Genomic DNA, 17,279 nt, shown 5'->3' with positions numbered 1-17,279 from the left:
AATGACCAGCATAGGAAGTGATAATTACAGCTGTTCGGAAAGTTCAAACCCAGTTAGAAAAATGACACTTGACTTGGTAGTATCTTCCTTTAACACTAGAAATGAAAATTAAGTGCCTATATATCTAGATCGATTAATCTAGATAGATATGTATCTTTTTACCAGCTAATGAAACGTTTAAATATTTGAATGGAAAAGTAAATAGATTTTATTTTAAAGGAAAATAAGTTTGTATCCAAAAATTATCTCCCTTCCATAAACCCATTTTAAAAAGAGTAATCTCCCCTTAATTTGATAAGTAGAAACAGAATAATTCAATGGACTCTTACCATCATCATCAAAATGCTTCATCAAAAGAATTATGCAAAAAAAAAAAAAAAAAAAAAAAAAAAAAAGTCGAAATTCTTCACTGTCAGCGTTGTACTTTTCTTTTTGTCGTCCAAACAACAGTTATCGCGAACGGAATCTTGTTTCTTTCCAGCAAAAGACATCTTTTTATGTTGACAGTCATTAATGCTCACCGCATTCCATCAATGAGATGATCTCCGAGAGTGCCGCATTTACATTTTTGTGGGAGAGTAGGCTGGCGCTGATGCCTCGTCCCCTTATACATTTCCCTAAACAGTCCTGGGCTCAGTGTACACAACCTTGCCACATCCAGCAGACTCTTGCTATGTGACTGCATCTGTAACAATTTACATGGGTGCCAGGGCTGTTTCTGGTAGGAACCGCAAGTTTATTTCAGCTACAACCACGTAGTGACTTTGATCCCTCGTTAATGTCAGCACGCTCTCATAGTTAGTCTCAATTTCTGGTGCCTGTTAGAATTCAATGGAGATGGCATCAGGGAATCCATAACAAAAAAAAACAGTTTTGCAAACCTTTCCAGACCATGGCGCAATTGATAGAGACACTGAATTTCTACGGTTCCAGATGAGCATTGTCTGAAGATAGCGGGCCAGAGGTTTACTTGGCCAAAACGTGGTGAGATAACTACGGATGGCAGTAATTGCTGAGGATGCAGTTCAGAGATTCTGAGTTCCTATCTGTCGCGGTTACCACCTGACAAAGGCCAGAGGAATAGTTGGCCGAAACGTCGTGAAACAACTAATAAAGATGAGAATAATAGTCCGCAATAAATAAATTAATATAAATAGTACTCCTCTCCATAATGAATTCCAATTAAAATAATATAAACAGTCATACTTTTCTTTTTACCAACTCAAATTCTCGTAAGCAAGATATTGTCTCTATCAAAAAAAAAAAAAAAAAAAAAAGCCGTCCTTTATGCTAACACTCAAAACCAGACAGCACCCAAATTAGCATTCATCTGATCTTAGTTTTATTGGACAATAAAAATAAAATGAATGTTTTTTTATCGGATGGGTTCCAGGTCCGAATGCTATTGCGTCTCTACAGGGGGCACATGCCAACGATAGTTGCTTATCGCAATGACCCTCCACACTATTATCACAAGACTAGTCGTGCGTATTGTATAAAAAAAAAAAGAAAAGAAAGTTAAATGAATTTTATATTTTATTTTTCCAAAATATACAATCATTATGTCCAAATTATATTTTATACAGAGAATTAAAAGCAGCTTCCCCGTTTAATAAAATAAAGTTTCCATTTTTTTTTTCTTACCCAAAATTTAAAAATAGTTGTAATTAATCTCATTTAAAAAAGTTTTGAATAAAAATTGAAGTTTAATAATTGTTTTTTTTTTAATCACATTTTCACAGTTGCGTTCTTTAACAAATTACAAATCTGTTTTTGAGAGATAAAATAAAAGGATCCTCTCTGATATAATGCAATACGGATTAAACAGGGGGGGGGGGAGAAACAGGGGGCAAAAAAAAAAACGACAATGAATCAGTTTAAACAAGTGGGAATGAAATCAAGGCCATACTTATAAAAGGCCTAGTAGTTGTACATTTTTTTGTGATTTATTAATTTAGCAGATAATTGCCTTTGTTTCACAGGACAAAAAATTATTTCAGTATATAGCCTGCTATCAGTCATCGACCGTAGTAGCAGGCCTGTCAGATCTTTCATATGTATTGCTTTATTTACATCCCAATTTAAATGTTCATTGAAATCTTAAAACTTTTCATGTTAAAATTATTTTAAAAGATACGAGCCAATCAAGTTATGTTTTTTGAATTTTTGTTTTTAAAATGGACGATTTTTTTAAAACAATGCCAGATTCTGTTTGGAAACAGTAAAAAAAATTTCTATGATAATGTCATGGAATTTCTAGATTTTTCCTTGCATTTTTTTTTTTTTTTTTTAACTAATTTTGTTATAATTATTGAAGCATTAAACTAATTTGAAGAAGGGTGGGGGGAGGAAATAGTCAGGTTCTTATTCAGAATTTAATCTAATTTAAAAATACAACAAATTCTTTACCTGTCATGAAACGAAAATGTTGTATTCCAAAAATCACAAACTGATCAAATAGATTTTTTTATAGATATAAAAAAAATCATTAAATGATTTTAAGTGATTAATGTGAAATCTTAAGCATTACAAAACTGATATCACAAGTTTGAATTATAATAAGATTATTTCCTCTTATCTTTTTTAAAAGATGCAAGAGTATTTTTTGCTTACTCATAAAATTTGATTTTCTTAGTTAAAAATAAAACTATCTGATCAATACGGCTGTGACAACAGCATATTTTTTCATTATTTGGACTCTTGAGTATATATCTCCTTTAATGTTTTTAGATAAACGGATGTGGTTCTCGGTTGATTAACTGTGTCGGATGTATACCCGAGAATGAAAAGAATGTTCTGTTGTCGCAGTCCTAGTGATCAATTTATGTGATTTTTGGAATAAGACATCTTCATTCCATGACGTAAACATACATCATCAAAAAAAAAAATTCTGCAATTGTTTTTTTATTTAGGTTGAATTCTGAACTTACAAAAAAAAAAAAAAAAAAAGTTCAACCTTGGGTTAACATTTTTTTCCTTTAGTCCTCAAATTCCATGAGCACTGCTTCTGACAAAGGGAAAATAATTGCTGTCTTCCAGGTTAGCTGATGTTTTAAGTAGTTGATATGAAGAGATTTTAAATCATTTTATTTAAATGTGAATCCGTTTGTCTCATTAACCCCTTTTTTGTATTGTTTTATGGCCATAAGTTGGCTTTCATAAAACAAAATGTCTCCATCTATAGGAAAAATAAGTGCTTATTTGTTATGTCACAGTAATGAACATATCCAAAAATCATGAAAAACGATGAGGTAAAAAATTAATAATGAAAACAGTTTGAAGACAATTAGCAAAAATTGAGTTTTGCTAAATTGGCTTAAGATTTTCAGTTTTCAGAAAATAATTACCTCCCCTTGTCATGATTCAAACTTTTTTTTTTTTTTTTTTGCAAAACTTAATTTTCACTAATTGTCTTCAAAAACTTCATTAATAATTAATTTTTCACCTTATCGTTTTTCATAATTTTTGGATATGCTCATTACTGCAACATGACATAAGCAGATACCATAGGTTTTATTTTTTTTTTTTTTTTTACTTGAAATTCAATATTTCGATTTTTCACTCATGCAATGAAAAAGCATGGGAAAATAATGTTTATATTATATTTTTTTTGTTTTTGTTCTCATCTTTACAAACATTTGGATTGAATAAGTTTTTAGGATAAAGAAAAATAAAATATGATTTTAGAAAATTAAACATGTTTATAAAAAAAAGTTTTAACAGAACAAACCATTGCAGCAGAAAATATTAAAAAAATATTTGGAGCAGGTCACATAATTCTCATTAAAAAAATACAATGATGTAATGTTTAAAAGTTTCTACATGAAAGAAGAATTAAATACAATTGGAATGGATTAATGTTCTTTTAAGAAAAAAAACTTTAAAAAAATATTTGCCTAAAAGAATCCAATATTTTCTTTAAAGTAGAAAATGTTTGAGCAAAAAAGAGTCATATGGGTTTTTTTTTTTCATTTGATTTTTAAAGAATGACTTTAATTTGGAAATCAGTTATGGACACTATCATGGAGTTTATGTTTTATGTGCCAACGTCGTTATAGCAACCACTTCGTCTGATGTCTCGAGTCACTTACACAGCTCTACCGCAGAACATACAAAGAGAATCCATCACAAAGCCAAGAACTGTTTAAAAAACCAATAAAGAGAGTTTCAGATTTTTCTGGGGGACAGGTTAGAAACCTCAATTTTAGATTTGTAGATAAAGCTTAAATCTGAACAGTTCAAAAACAATCAGATCCTAGGGATGGCGGAGGACATACGATAGAAGTATAAAATAGAGATGGTTTGAGTAGAGGCAGCTTCGCTCGTTATCTTAACAGTGGCAGGACAGGGTCGATACATCTATGGGTCACGTTGGAAACAGGAGCAGGCGAAAGTATCGACATTCTCCTTTATGCAGCACCTAATGTTCCTATAATCACCCATCTAGTACTGACCAGACTCAACACTGCTTAACGGTGATCCAATGAGTTCACATTATTATATAATAATATGCTGAGGCGATCCCATGTTTACGTGGAGACTCTCACCCTACATTCCTCTTTTTAAAAGATGGGATCGTCCAATTATCAAAAATTGTAACGCAATAAAAAAAAATTAAAAAAAAAAAAAAAAGGGGGGGGTTTCAAATTAAAAACAAAAATTCCTGAAATGTTGATTCAAATGTAAAAACTAACTAAAATACACTTTCTTAACCTCTGGCCTATGATCAGAATGTAGTATCTGTTCAATCCAAAGATGGCGCAATAATATTTTGGTGTCTGTATTTGTGCTGAACGTCTATAAAAATCAAAATATATAAACTCACACAAGAGTTTTGGAGATATAAATCCGCATAACCAGACGTATTGTGAAACTACACAAAACAAAATACTTAGACAAGCAAGATTCGATTTGAACAAATGAGGTACAAAAATATTATGGAGTTTGTGCTGGACATACATAAAATGGAAATGTTTTTTAACACGGCAGCAATATACAAATGACGAATATGACTGGAATTTCCATTTTACTCAATCATATTGATTACATATAGCATATATACCAAATGAAAAATTTTCTGCAGATGGAGTGGAAAGAGGGGGTGCTTTTGATCTCCTCAGTAGAGGTCTACTGGTATTAATTGATTTGGAAATTTTGCCCAGACGAAACCTCTGTTAGCACCATTTTTTTTTGGATCACATATCTAGGGAAATGACCTGAAGAAAACAGATCTGGACTGAAGGTATCAACGATTGTTTAAGATCATTTGGGAGGCTGGCAAATTTGCAGAGGAGAAACGAGACTAACGGGCGAATATCTGTTGACAAGATGGGTATGTTGTCCACAACTGACTTTATAAATTTGTAACTTTTTTTTTTTTCAGTATATTATTACGAATAAAGTTGTTAAAAAATTTGTCAGATTTTTTAAAAAATTTTTTATGGTGGTTAGAAAATGAAATAAAAAATAAATAAAATAAAAGATGAAATAAAAAAAAGAAAATTGTAAAAATGCATTTTTGTTTTTTTTATGCTAAGCTTCTTCAATGATGGATTCGTATTTTGTGGAGTCTCTTTTCCGTAGATATACGCCGACAAACAAAGACATGAGCAGAAACATCAAACCAGTTACACACAACAGAATAATCAGGAGTTGATCTGAAAAAGGAAAAAGTGAATAATCATTTCTTGATAAATTATTATAAAAAGATTTTTTTTTTCTTGATTTTAAGGGAAATTAAGGTGCATCTACAAAAATTCGGAAAATAACCATTAAAAGAAAAAAAAAAAAAAGTCTACCGACTTTTTGTCAATTTCAACTAAAATCAATATCTACTTAATTGGCATGTCAGAAGTATTTAAAAAAAAAAGTTTTCAATCTTTATAAAAAATCATTTTTTCGGTAAACATAAGAGAAGTAACTCAGTTATACTAAAAATTGGCAATGGTTACACGCTATTTAATTCCCCTTGAAACTTTCCAGTGTTTTTTTTTTCAACCAAACATTTGATTTTTGCTAATTTTTGTCAAAAAATGTTTTAATTTTTCTACCTCATCGTTTTTCATAATTTTTAGATATATTCATTACTGTAACATGACAATTAAGTACAGACCATTGGTTTGCTTTGAAATTACATATAAAAATTTCGATGTTCGCTATTATAGCGAGATTAACATTTGAAATATCAGTTCAATTGATTCTCAAGTGTTAATGAAGACAGGGGAGATTACTCTATAATTATTAACGTAGTAATTATGTCCCTTAGATTGAAAAACTCGCTCATTGTTAACACGATTTCTAACTTGGTCTTTTATTAAATGAAATGATATTGCAGGTTGGGTTTTTATAACATTTAGATTGACTTTTTTTTAGTAAACTTTTTTTTTGTATTTTTTTTTTACAAAGGAGTCTCGACTTATCAAGGCCTGAAGGCCACTCGCGGATAACGGTTAATGAGTGTACAGTGACTTCGGTAAATTGGATTACTTAAGGGGGCAACTCGTCAAGAACTTGTTAACGTTGGACTTGAAGACAGCCATATTGTAGTCACCTGGAAAGCAGGGAAACAGAACAGTAGTTCCGAGAAGCTTTGTTCATGGAATCTACGTTTAGGTTTAGGCACAAATAAAGAGTGGGGGGGGGGGATTATTGATAATGGTTTCAGCTAGAAGAATGGCTTTCGTGGAAGTTTGACGAGTGGAGGGGGGGGGCATAGATTGGAGCTCAGCTGAGCACTTGTCATGAAAATAACGATAAAGCAGGGACAGGCTCGCAACGTCTCTTTGGGAAAGAGGTTGCAGGGAAGAGAAAAGGGCATCCTCCACTAAGCTACAAAGTCTATTTTGAATTCTGTCAAAGTAGGATAAGATGCTTCTCGCAGATGTTGTAACAGTACTCTATCCTTGGATACACCTTTTGAAATAAATCCTAAGTTTATAAATATTTTTGAAATAGCTTTTTAATAAATTAAAAATTGTTTTTTTAATGCATTTGAGGTTGAATTGTTTTTTTGTTGTTGAACATATTTTTCATAAGATACAAAATGTATATGAAATGGATCTTATGGTTCCTTTTGTGGAACGGTTTTCTGTGGAAACATTGGAGAAAAAAAAAAAATTTTGGAGAGTGATTGGGTGAAGTAAGGCGAGAGAAATACATAAAAAAAAAAAAACAAGTGATGGAGAAGTGACCTGCTAATTATAATTAAATTGGGATTTTTTTTAAACATAATTCAATCCCAGAACTAAAGAATATTTAATATCTTGTGATTAAAATTTATAAACAAGCTTTTAAGAAAACCCAAAAAAAACAAACTCATTCATCCAACATTATTAGATGTATATGTGACCCAATGGGTCACTACCACAACTTATTCTTTGAATTAATTTCAAAATTCCTAAAGTGAGATATTTGTTAACCCTTTGTGACCTGATTAAACTAATTCGTTCAGTTGTAAATAAATGAATATAACGGCATAAATAAAGTGGGAATCGATTCAAACGCGCCTTGTACGTATTAGTTCAGTATCTGGGTTGATACCAGATATCTCCAGATTGCAACTGTCCATTGCTAACATTCCGTATGCCGCCATCTGTTTCCCATAGTGGCAGATTTCGTTTGTTTTTTTTCAAGCATTATGGATAATAAAATTGAAATGCAAAAATTATCAGTGCTAGTTTAACTATTGAACTTCATAATTTTTCCAGTTTGAAGACAATCATAGTAGCGTTACCTTTTAAACTAATTAAAATTAACAAATATTTTTTAATCATTTACATCATTGAGGTCATAAAGAGTTAAAGACATTTGTCTTTTCGAATTAAAAATAATTTTAGTTTCTTTACTTCTATAACATCCAATTTATTATCTGACATGTTATCATTTATATATTTTTTTTTTTAAATAGATAAGGAAAAAAGTTTGATACTTTTTGTCAGTTGAGAGATTTTAATGTTTCTTCTTTAAATGCAACATCTCAAACTGATTTTGCAAATAATTCTATCTTCCTTCTTTGAAAAAAGGATACTTGTTAATATACAGTCGACAGATTGATTTTTTAAATGTCGCTTTAAACAAAAACAATATTACATAATTGTCATGCCGAAAATAGTAATATATCCAAAAATTATAAAAATTTATCAAGTAGAAATTTATTTCCAGTTAAAAGTAATTTTTACGGAAAATTGGGTAAAATTGCATTTTTCTTAGATGTTATAAAGTAGGTAGTAGAAGGCTAAACGCAAGGGACATAACTCTGAAACGAATATTTTAGATTACTTGTGTCATGGCATGTAATAGTTGTTGCATATAGAAAGACCTTTTTTTTTTTTTTTTTTACTACAAAACATAATAGCAGTTATTCTACTTGACGAATTTTCATGATTTTTCGATACATAACTATTTTCAACATAATATTGTTTTTGCTTAAAACGACATATTTTTAAAAAAATAGACTTGTCGGCTATCTTAACAAGCACCATAAAGTGACAGAGGATCCCAGAATGTATATTTGTAAAGGAGATGGGGGTATAAAAAAAAAAAAAAAAAAAAAAAAAAAAAAAAATGGTGAAAGAATTTTAAAGACTTGACAGCTGGACGAGTTGTAATCTGCGATCGGGTCAAGCTTTTAGAATAGTGCTTTTCAACCTTTTTTACTCGAGCGGAACTCCATGGAATCATTCCATTGGCACATGGAACCCCTATGCAATAATTTAGTTGTCTTATGAAAAAAAAAAAAGTATTTAAAAAATAAAATACTCTTAGGATTTTAAGTGCGATTCATTTACTGCATAATAAGAATATATAAAAGCAAACGTAATAGTGGCAGGACAAATTAATTTTTTAGCGAGTTTAATTATGTCAAATTTAGTATATTTAAACAATTTTTTTAAAGAAAATATGCATATAATAATAAAATAGATTTTCAGAATTTAATTTAACGTTCTGTTTGTTTCTTGTTCTAATCTAGAAATTGCGGAATTCCTGGACTGTACTGGCAGAACCCTAAGGTTCCACAGAAGCTTAGTTGAAAAATACTAGTGTAGGACAATGTTTCCGAACCATTTTACCTTTGTAAACTCTTCAAAATAATGGTGATGCCCTGAGGAACCCCTGCATAAAATATTTTACTATCTTATTGATTTATCTCTTTTATAATGCAAGCAATATTTTTCTTTTAATTCGACGAGTATGGACTGCTGAATTCCATACTCGTCGAACAACGTTACAAATTGCTCAGGTTTCCATTTTAATGTCCTTTTACCACTAAGTCACTAACTTTCACCACTAAGTCACTAACTTTTAGCAAATAAATTCGGCAAATATATTCTCGACTATTTTACTGTTTTTTTAAAATGATGTGATTAAAAATATTGCTATCGTGCCTATCTACATAAAAGAACTAGCAAGGAGACCTGACGTTGTCCAGGATTGATTGATGATTTAAGAATGTTTCACACTCCCATATTTTCATTGTCATCAAAATTGATAAAAATCAGCCATATTTTAATCACATCAATGGATTGCCTGCTCTAGTTGTAGACTCATCATGGTGCACCTGGAGGAAGCTTCACATGTCTCCCCACAGTGACTTTGTCCACAATATATTGTGGTCTATATTGCACTATTGTTGATTTTATTTATATATATATATATATATATATATATATAATGGCTTGAATTAAAGTTTAAAATTCAAAAGTCAAGTATCATTGTGAAATTGTTCTTTGAACAAAAACATTTTGAACACGCCCCTGTCATACCAAACCTACTGCTGATTTCATATGTTGGCCTTTTTGGCTCGTGTGATAATGAAACTTTTCAAATGTACGTATGATGTTAAGCTGTGTGAGATGTTAACCTTGATCAAAATCGTCTGTTTCTTTTTTCATCAGATTATTTCGATTACTGATACTTATCGAAGACATTCCGATACAAAACCTATCTAACAATATTACCAGGCACATAAAGTACCTTTGTGTGAAATTTCATAAAAATCGGATCAGCCATTTTCCGAATCCATAGGGAACTCACAGACACTCAAAATTCCTTTTCTATGATAGAGGATTACGTTTGAAGAATGCATCTACACGTGTGCAATAGCGTAATAATCTCTATAAAGAATAACAAATTTTATGGCTAAACTATGAGACAATCTCATAACCAATATTGAAAATAGTCTGAAGGAAGATAATTTCAAATAATTCAAACTAGCAAGATTTTAAAAAGCCATTCTTAACACGGGTGGAGGTCGGGGCATTGGAAAAACTAATTTATATAATTTTTGAAATATGATATTTTGTTTCGTTATGGCTATGTACATCATACAGATTTTTCTTCTTTTTTTTTTAATATAAGGTGAATTCTGGACTAGGAGCAAAAACATTTTAATTTAAAATGTTCTCAAAACCAACTTACATTTATGCGAGACTGGCTTTAATGCTGTTGCCTTACATTCTTTCTCCCAGTCGACAGGAATTGTTTCTTGCAATAGTCCAACAAATTTTTCATATGCACAATCAGCTTCACAACCTTGTAAAAGATAAAAATTCAATTTAAAGAGATGCAAACAAGGCATGAAGCCACTTGATGTAATACGCGTGTAAAAAAAAAAAAAAAAAAAAAAAGTCAACGATAAATGTTAGATGGATAGATTGTAACCCATAAAACAGCAATTCTTCCCCTTTCGTCAGAACCATCGCTCAAAATATGAGGACTAAATAGAATAACAAACTGAAAATGGCCAAAGGTAAAAAAAAAAAAAAAAAAAAAAAAAAAAAAAAAAAAAAAAGGCAATGCAGAAGACAACATTATAGCACACAAATACTAATCCTACTTTTTTTATTTTTTTTTTTTATTCTCTTTCGACACTAAAATGGAAAATTTTTTTTAAATTATTAACCGGGGGGGGGGGGTAATTGACTAACTTTAAGAAAATGAAAAAGCAGTTCCATTACTTGCCTCCCCAGGAGGGCAGAGTTAGACACAAGGTCAATTTTTACTGTGGAGAAAAAATCCAGCTCCCACAAAAGGGACACTCTGGATTGGAATAAAAATTTATATTGCCTCAGTCTAGAAGGAATTCTTTCACTGACAAAAAATATGAAAAGTATCAGAACAGATACTACAATTTGCTTTTGGCCATTTCCAGTTTCTTCCATAAATCAAAGTCAGAGACATTTGGGTCGATGCGGGTCTTCTATGGAAGATTTGCTTTTAAGGTCTGGAAGCGATAATAAAAATATTCAACAAGGATGTATTTAACTCTGGAGACGATCAGAGATCGGCGTCACATAATTTTGCTAAGTTGTGTCGGATCAGACATGTAACCAAACAACCTATACTTTTCCTCATTACCCAATATATATTAATGATTTCAATATATATTAATGATTCCAATATATATTAATGATTCCAATATATATTAATGATTTCAAAAGTTTGAAAATAATGACTAGTGCTATCAGTTGGAATCGAAACCAGAATATTTAGCGCTCAATTCATTTTTTACAATTTTGACTATTCGACACTTTAGTAGTTATTTTAGAGATGACAAATCAAAGGTCCAAATCTATATTTCTATAAAAGTGAGAATGTGCGTGTGTGCAAGGACACTTTTCAACCTATATACTCAATGAATTTTTAATCTACAGACTTTAAATTTTGTATATAAGATATTCAGATATGTTTTTAATCTGCTTTCATCCAGAAAAAAGGGCTGCAAAATTGAAAAATTGGGACATGGCATCAAACTTATGTTTGCTAAATGTTTCACGAATGCGCATGCGTGAATAGTTTCTTTAATATGAATGAAAAAGTTGTCTTATGGTTATTCATGCCAGTGTGTGTTGGACAGCTTTTGGAAATTGACTTCCAAACAAACCTATCTCTGCCCAGGTCTTTATCCCTCTTTCTCTCAAGTCCATCCTTATCACTTCCTCATGTTTTCTTTGCCCTACCCCTGTAACCTCAAAAATAATCCTACACCTACTAACCCAATAAATTTCATCTATTCTTTCAATGCGACTATATCAACCAAGTCTCCTGTTCTGCACACGTTATTTTGTTTGACGTCTTGCACTTATCTTATACACTATCACTCGTTTTCAATTTTCACTGTTTGCTTATTAAGTTAAAAATAATAACATGGTGCTGCATGTGTGAAGTGCGAACGGCCAACGTTGCCTTCACATTTTCGCTCAGTTTCAGAAAAATCTAATCGATGGAGCAAAAGTTATGGCGTAAAAAGTGTCATTTTTGCAATTTTGTGCATTCTGTGGAACTTTGAAGGAACTGCGCATTTTTGAATTGCTTCCGAATGGTCATGCCATCAGTGCCGAACTTTACTGTAAGCAACTGGAGTCGGTCTATGAAAGATTGAAGCAAAAGTACCCAGCTCTGATCAACCGAAAGTATGCTTAATGCAGCAGGACAATGCCAAGCTACGTACAACCAGGAAAACCAAAGACGCATTTGAAAATCTGGACAGCGTTGAGATTCTGCCATATCCAACCTACAGTCCTGACTTCATCAGATGCAGCCTTTTCCGCTCAATGCAACATTTTCTGAAGGGCTGCCGATTCGACTCGTTTGATGAAGTCAAAAAAACGTGCAAAAAAATTCTTTGATTTGAAGCCGGTTGAATGGTACTTTGACCAGATCCGAAAGTTCGATGGCAGAAAGTCTTAGAAAAGAATGGTCTTTATTTTAAGGATTAATTTTTTTTTTTTTTTTTTTACTTGGCGTCTAAAATTTCAATTCTTTTGCAAGCGTTTACAAACTTTTGGACAACCTAACAAAACTGAAAACCAAAATAATCTATTATAAACTAAGAAATATGACAACAAGCACTAATACTATGCAAGTTATTGGAAAGAGAAAGAGTAGAGAGATATAGTAAAGGGAAAGATTAATTTTGGATCTTTTTTTTTTTTTAACTGGTTTTGCAAACTCAGTTTTTACCAGATTCAAACAATCTAACAGGAAGTATCAAGTAGTGATGGGACGATTGTGATACAATTACCGATTGAGATTCTTTATAAAAAGTCTAAATATTTAACTATAGAGTTACCCTTTCCCCTCCCTGGGATTACCATAAAAACATGTTAAATGCGCAGATATTTTCTCAAACAAATACACTTGTGGAGGATGATCTATAGATTTTAGTTTTACTTGAAGTTTAAAAATCAATCAATATTTATGATTCTATCATTACTACCAGCAGTGGAAGACGGTGTTAACAAAATCAAATAAAAAAGACAAAACAATTGTATTTTGTAACGATGTTACTTGCTCGAGTAATACCAATTCACCCTGCTACTGGCTAAGAGTTGGGTGGGGTGTTCGACATGGGGTATTAGAAATTTTTTTTTTTTTTTTTTCCAAAGTCTGGAATATGTTTTTTTGCCGATATGATTAACAAAAAAGAGAAGTGAAGTTGACATGGCGACGAGAGATCTGCTCTATTATCTGGAAAAGATTGTCATAAAGTCACCTGGTCTAGTTAAGTGTCAGACCACCAAGCGAGCATGGAAACGAAACTGGGAAAATGCGAGAGTTAGCTGATAAGTTAGTTTGGACAGATAATACAGTTTCTTTGAGGGAAAGGTAATTTCAGTTGGAGAGGAAGAAAGAAAAAGGAGAAAAGAAAGAGATATGGTTAGGAAAGAGAAAGAAAAAAAGAAACTACAAGTGACAGAGGGGAAAGAAGTTGATTTGTGCTTTTAGAAATAGGAGTCTTTTGCTGGCTGGAATCGAGCAGTGCACATCGCCTTGGCCTCCCGCCTGGTGGGGTAGGGGCCAAACCCCCAGAGTAGCTAAGTTGAAAAGCTCTTGTTCCTAGATGGGAAATTGTCTAAATAAACCTAGTTGTAACAACCTGCATCAGAAAGTCATTGAGAACTCGAAGAACTTAGCTTTTCATGCACAAAGTTTACCATTAAGATTTTTTTTTTAAATAATTATTTTTGTTCACAAGAAATGCTCAGTTATTTTTTTGAACTGCTGAATTGAAATACTGTTACAGCACCGATGCCAAAGTGCAGCTGAGAAGGCCAGCATACAAGCTATTCATCAGAGCCTCTACAAAGCATCTGATGACGAGCGGCCAACTGAAGATAAGAGTTGCCACATAGACTTAGGGTCATGCACATTTTGCATGCCCTGAGCATCAGAGCAGTGTTTTCTGGTGACCAGTGAGAGGCTGGTCACCCTTGAAGGGTCCACCATTAGACAGTTAAAAATGTAGCCTTGCTTGGTTGCATCTATGGTTCTGTGAGCCAGGATCGACAAACATGGCTAGGGGTATATCCCAAATATGGTCCCATGAACCAGAAACCGACAGATATGGCCCGGAGGATGTATAGGGTTATATTTAGCATCAGGAAATAAGCACAAACTTTCAATTTCTATACGCCCAAAAGTTGTGATTTTTCCAATTCAGATTCATCATACCAACCGTTTTAATCAAGGGAGATTCCCTATACTGTCCACATTTAATCTTACTCTGAGCTGATCAGCCCATCATTTAAGAAGATAAATAACGCTGCTTTTCACTTACCAGGTATAGTCAGTTGTGTAGGTTCGGTCATGTAATCGGTAATATTTTCCGTGGTGTTTTTATAATAGACCCGAACGAAAAAGTTGCCTTTGGGTTGTTCATGAAGTTCGGTTAGGACAGTGGCTGCATATGGAGGTGATCTTTGATTGAAGACATTCATGGCACTCAAAAAGGCACACACGGTGGTATCATGCTGGAAAAACGAGGTAATTATTTTTAATGTTTAATTTATTATATTAAAAAGAGAGTCAGTATTTATTTCCCATAAGACTGTCTCTTATCCAGTTTCATTTCAATATGAGAGAACTGTCATGAAATGTTACAGAGAGAGAGAGAGAGAGAGGTGAGTAAACGTGGAGGTAGACACGTTTACCAGAACCGAAGGTCAGCTGACCAGATTACGTATATGTGACGTGGTCAGGTTGGCTAGATCTGGGAGATTTGATTTGGGCTTTGAAGAAGACGGACGGTTTTTCCGTTGTCTCCCCCTCTTAACTGGGGAGGGGGGAGACGAACGCTGACGTGTGTGAAGAAGAACCCACACAAGCCGATTTCACTTCCACTTCTGCAGGACCTCTGGGGAAAGTGGAATAAAAACTATAAAACCCATTCATAGTCTTGGAGTGATAAATCTTCGTCAAACAGGTATCAAGTCTCCCTCCAGGATGAGAAATTCCCAGATGATCCAACATCGAAGAAGCAGAGGTAGGTTCTGAAAATACATGTCACACACACGATTCCCTTTATGATAATCAAACACACCACCATTTATATTAGAGACAATCATACGCACACGGAATCCTTTTTTATGTTATACACAAACGTAAATGGCGCCCCACAGTGATAACCCTAGGATAACCTCAATGATAACCGATATGTAACAAATGTTTAAATGGTGCCTTCAATGATAACCAATATATAACAGAAAGAGAAAAACAATTTTTGTGCTATTTTGTTTCTGTTAGACTTCAAAAAGACAGCAATCAAAACTCAAGTATTAAAAAAAAAAAAAAAAAATTTTAACGATGGATGTTTTCTCTACTATTCTGCTTAAATTAAAATCAACAACCACGGAACATAATTCCACATACGGTAGGTATTTATTTGCTTCCCCACGAAAGCAAATTAGACACAAGGTCGTTTTTTAATGGGGGGGGGGGGACAAGTCCCCAAAAAGGGGGGCACTCTGGCAGTGTCTAAATAAATAGTAATTGTCTAATATGAAGCCCCCCCCCCCCCAACATTGACCAAACCTAATTAACTTCAAAACGTCCCGGCCCGGCAGGTTAATTCCACATATGGTAGTCGTAATAATACTGGCTTGAAATTATCAAATTTAATTTTATAAAACCAAGAAAACAGAATAAATGTGCATAAATTTTGGTGTGCAGCCTTTTTTTTTTTCTAAAGTTTTTGTACAATTATAATCTTTTTTTAAATATGGAAGTTAAACTGCATAGTCGTTGACTTTTTTTTTCCTCGTAGATTTTAATCCCATAAAAAATATGATGCTAACATATTCTGTAGTTTTGAGATTTCCATCTATTACACTAATCCTCTCGGTTTGTTTGTTTTTTTGGGAGGGGGGGGCAAGCTCGTGCTTCTATTTTATACACTCATTCGTTTCCGACACTCTTTGGTTATCAAGAGGTGAATAGTCAGAAAACAGAAAACTGAAACAGTCCATTATAAACAATAGGAAACATCACAAGTATTAATCTATTATATGAATCTCACCTGTCTGTTGAAATGTATGCATGTATGTTTGTATGTCTGCCTAAAACTTTTGACAGATGCGTCGGAAAGTGACAGAACCAGTATCATTTTAAACCTCCATCTTTCGGACGACAAATATAAAAAAAATTGGCCAAAAATATTAATTCCTTCACCCTCAACAAAGTAGTTTTCTACAAGGAGGGAGGGGTGGTCACTTTTTTTGCAGATATTTTCTAAAGTAATCCACTCTTTTCGATTGACTAGCCTTAATTTTGACGTTCGTCACTTCCGGTTTGGCAATGGATGCAACAGCAAAGATGTCACATTTTTTTTTTCACATTCTTTTCCTCCATCGTGGTACAGGTTCGAGCCTGCCTGCCACCATTTTTTTTTTTCTCAGCACACACCTCCAAACACCCGGACAATGCCGGGCACACAGGCTAGTACTATATAAACCATTGTTGGAGAAAGGAAAGGGAGATATAGTGAAGAGAAAGATTAATTTTGGATCTTTTTTCAGCTGTCACTTCAAATTGATTAATTTACATTTTATCCGTTGCGCCACGTGTCCAAATACAAAATGTTTATAAATGACTGTTTAAGGAAGGGTTTCTACAAAATTAGTGTCAATTTTTCGTCTATAGATTTGAAACTCGATATTTAGATTTGGATCTGTGGAATAAATTTGATTTGGCTTTTAGCCGGTAAAAATAGCTGCTAATACTCATTAGCAGCTATTTTTACCGGCTAAAAGCCAAATCAAATTTAAGAGGGGGAGACAACGGAAAAACCGTCCGTCTTCTTCAAAATGGAAAAATTGGAAGTTGACTAAGTGTTCCTCTACACATGCACAAATATATATTTATACGTTAACCTGTGTTAATCTCTAAAGTTTTGATATCCATCTGTACTTAGCTCATATCATAGTAAATACTGCTGGGGAGCTAAATGTTTTGGTTTCAATTCTAGTTCACAGCACCAAAGTTTTTTTTTTTTTTTTTTTTAA

The 17,279-nt window shown here is 32.9% G+C and overlaps 1 protein-coding gene across 3 annotated transcripts in view; it reads right to left on the bottom strand.

Annotated features, from left to right (window-relative positions):
* Nucleotides 1-3,777: 3,777 nt before the first annotated feature.
* Nucleotides 3,778-17,279, bottom strand: part of LOC145263056 (prostatic acid phosphatase-like) — an 82,972-nt gene continuing 69,470 nt past the window's right edge. For all 3 annotated transcript variants that reach the window (XM_080119898.1, XM_080119899.1, XM_080119897.1), the window contains exons 9-11: nucleotides 14,558-14,750; nucleotides 10,417-10,530; nucleotides 3,778-5,657 (exon numbers count right to left, since the gene is read on the bottom strand). In XM_080119898.1, coding sequence (XP_079976024.1) covers nucleotides 5,533-5,657; nucleotides 10,417-10,530; nucleotides 14,558-14,750 — 432 coding nt within the window. In that variant the 3' untranslated portion in view covers nucleotides 3,778-5,532. The remainder of the gene's footprint in view (nucleotides 5,658-10,416; nucleotides 10,531-14,557; nucleotides 14,751-17,279) is intronic.

This window comes from Euprymna scolopes, chromosome 38, assembly GCF_053919585.1.
Source record: "Euprymna scolopes isolate OS-2025 chromosome 38, ASM5391958v1, whole genome shotgun sequence".
NCBI classification, from domain to species: domain Eukaryota; kingdom Metazoa; phylum Mollusca; class Cephalopoda; order Sepiida; family Sepiolidae; genus Euprymna; species Euprymna scolopes.
This window is presented reverse-complemented; position numbering and strand designations above follow the sequence as displayed.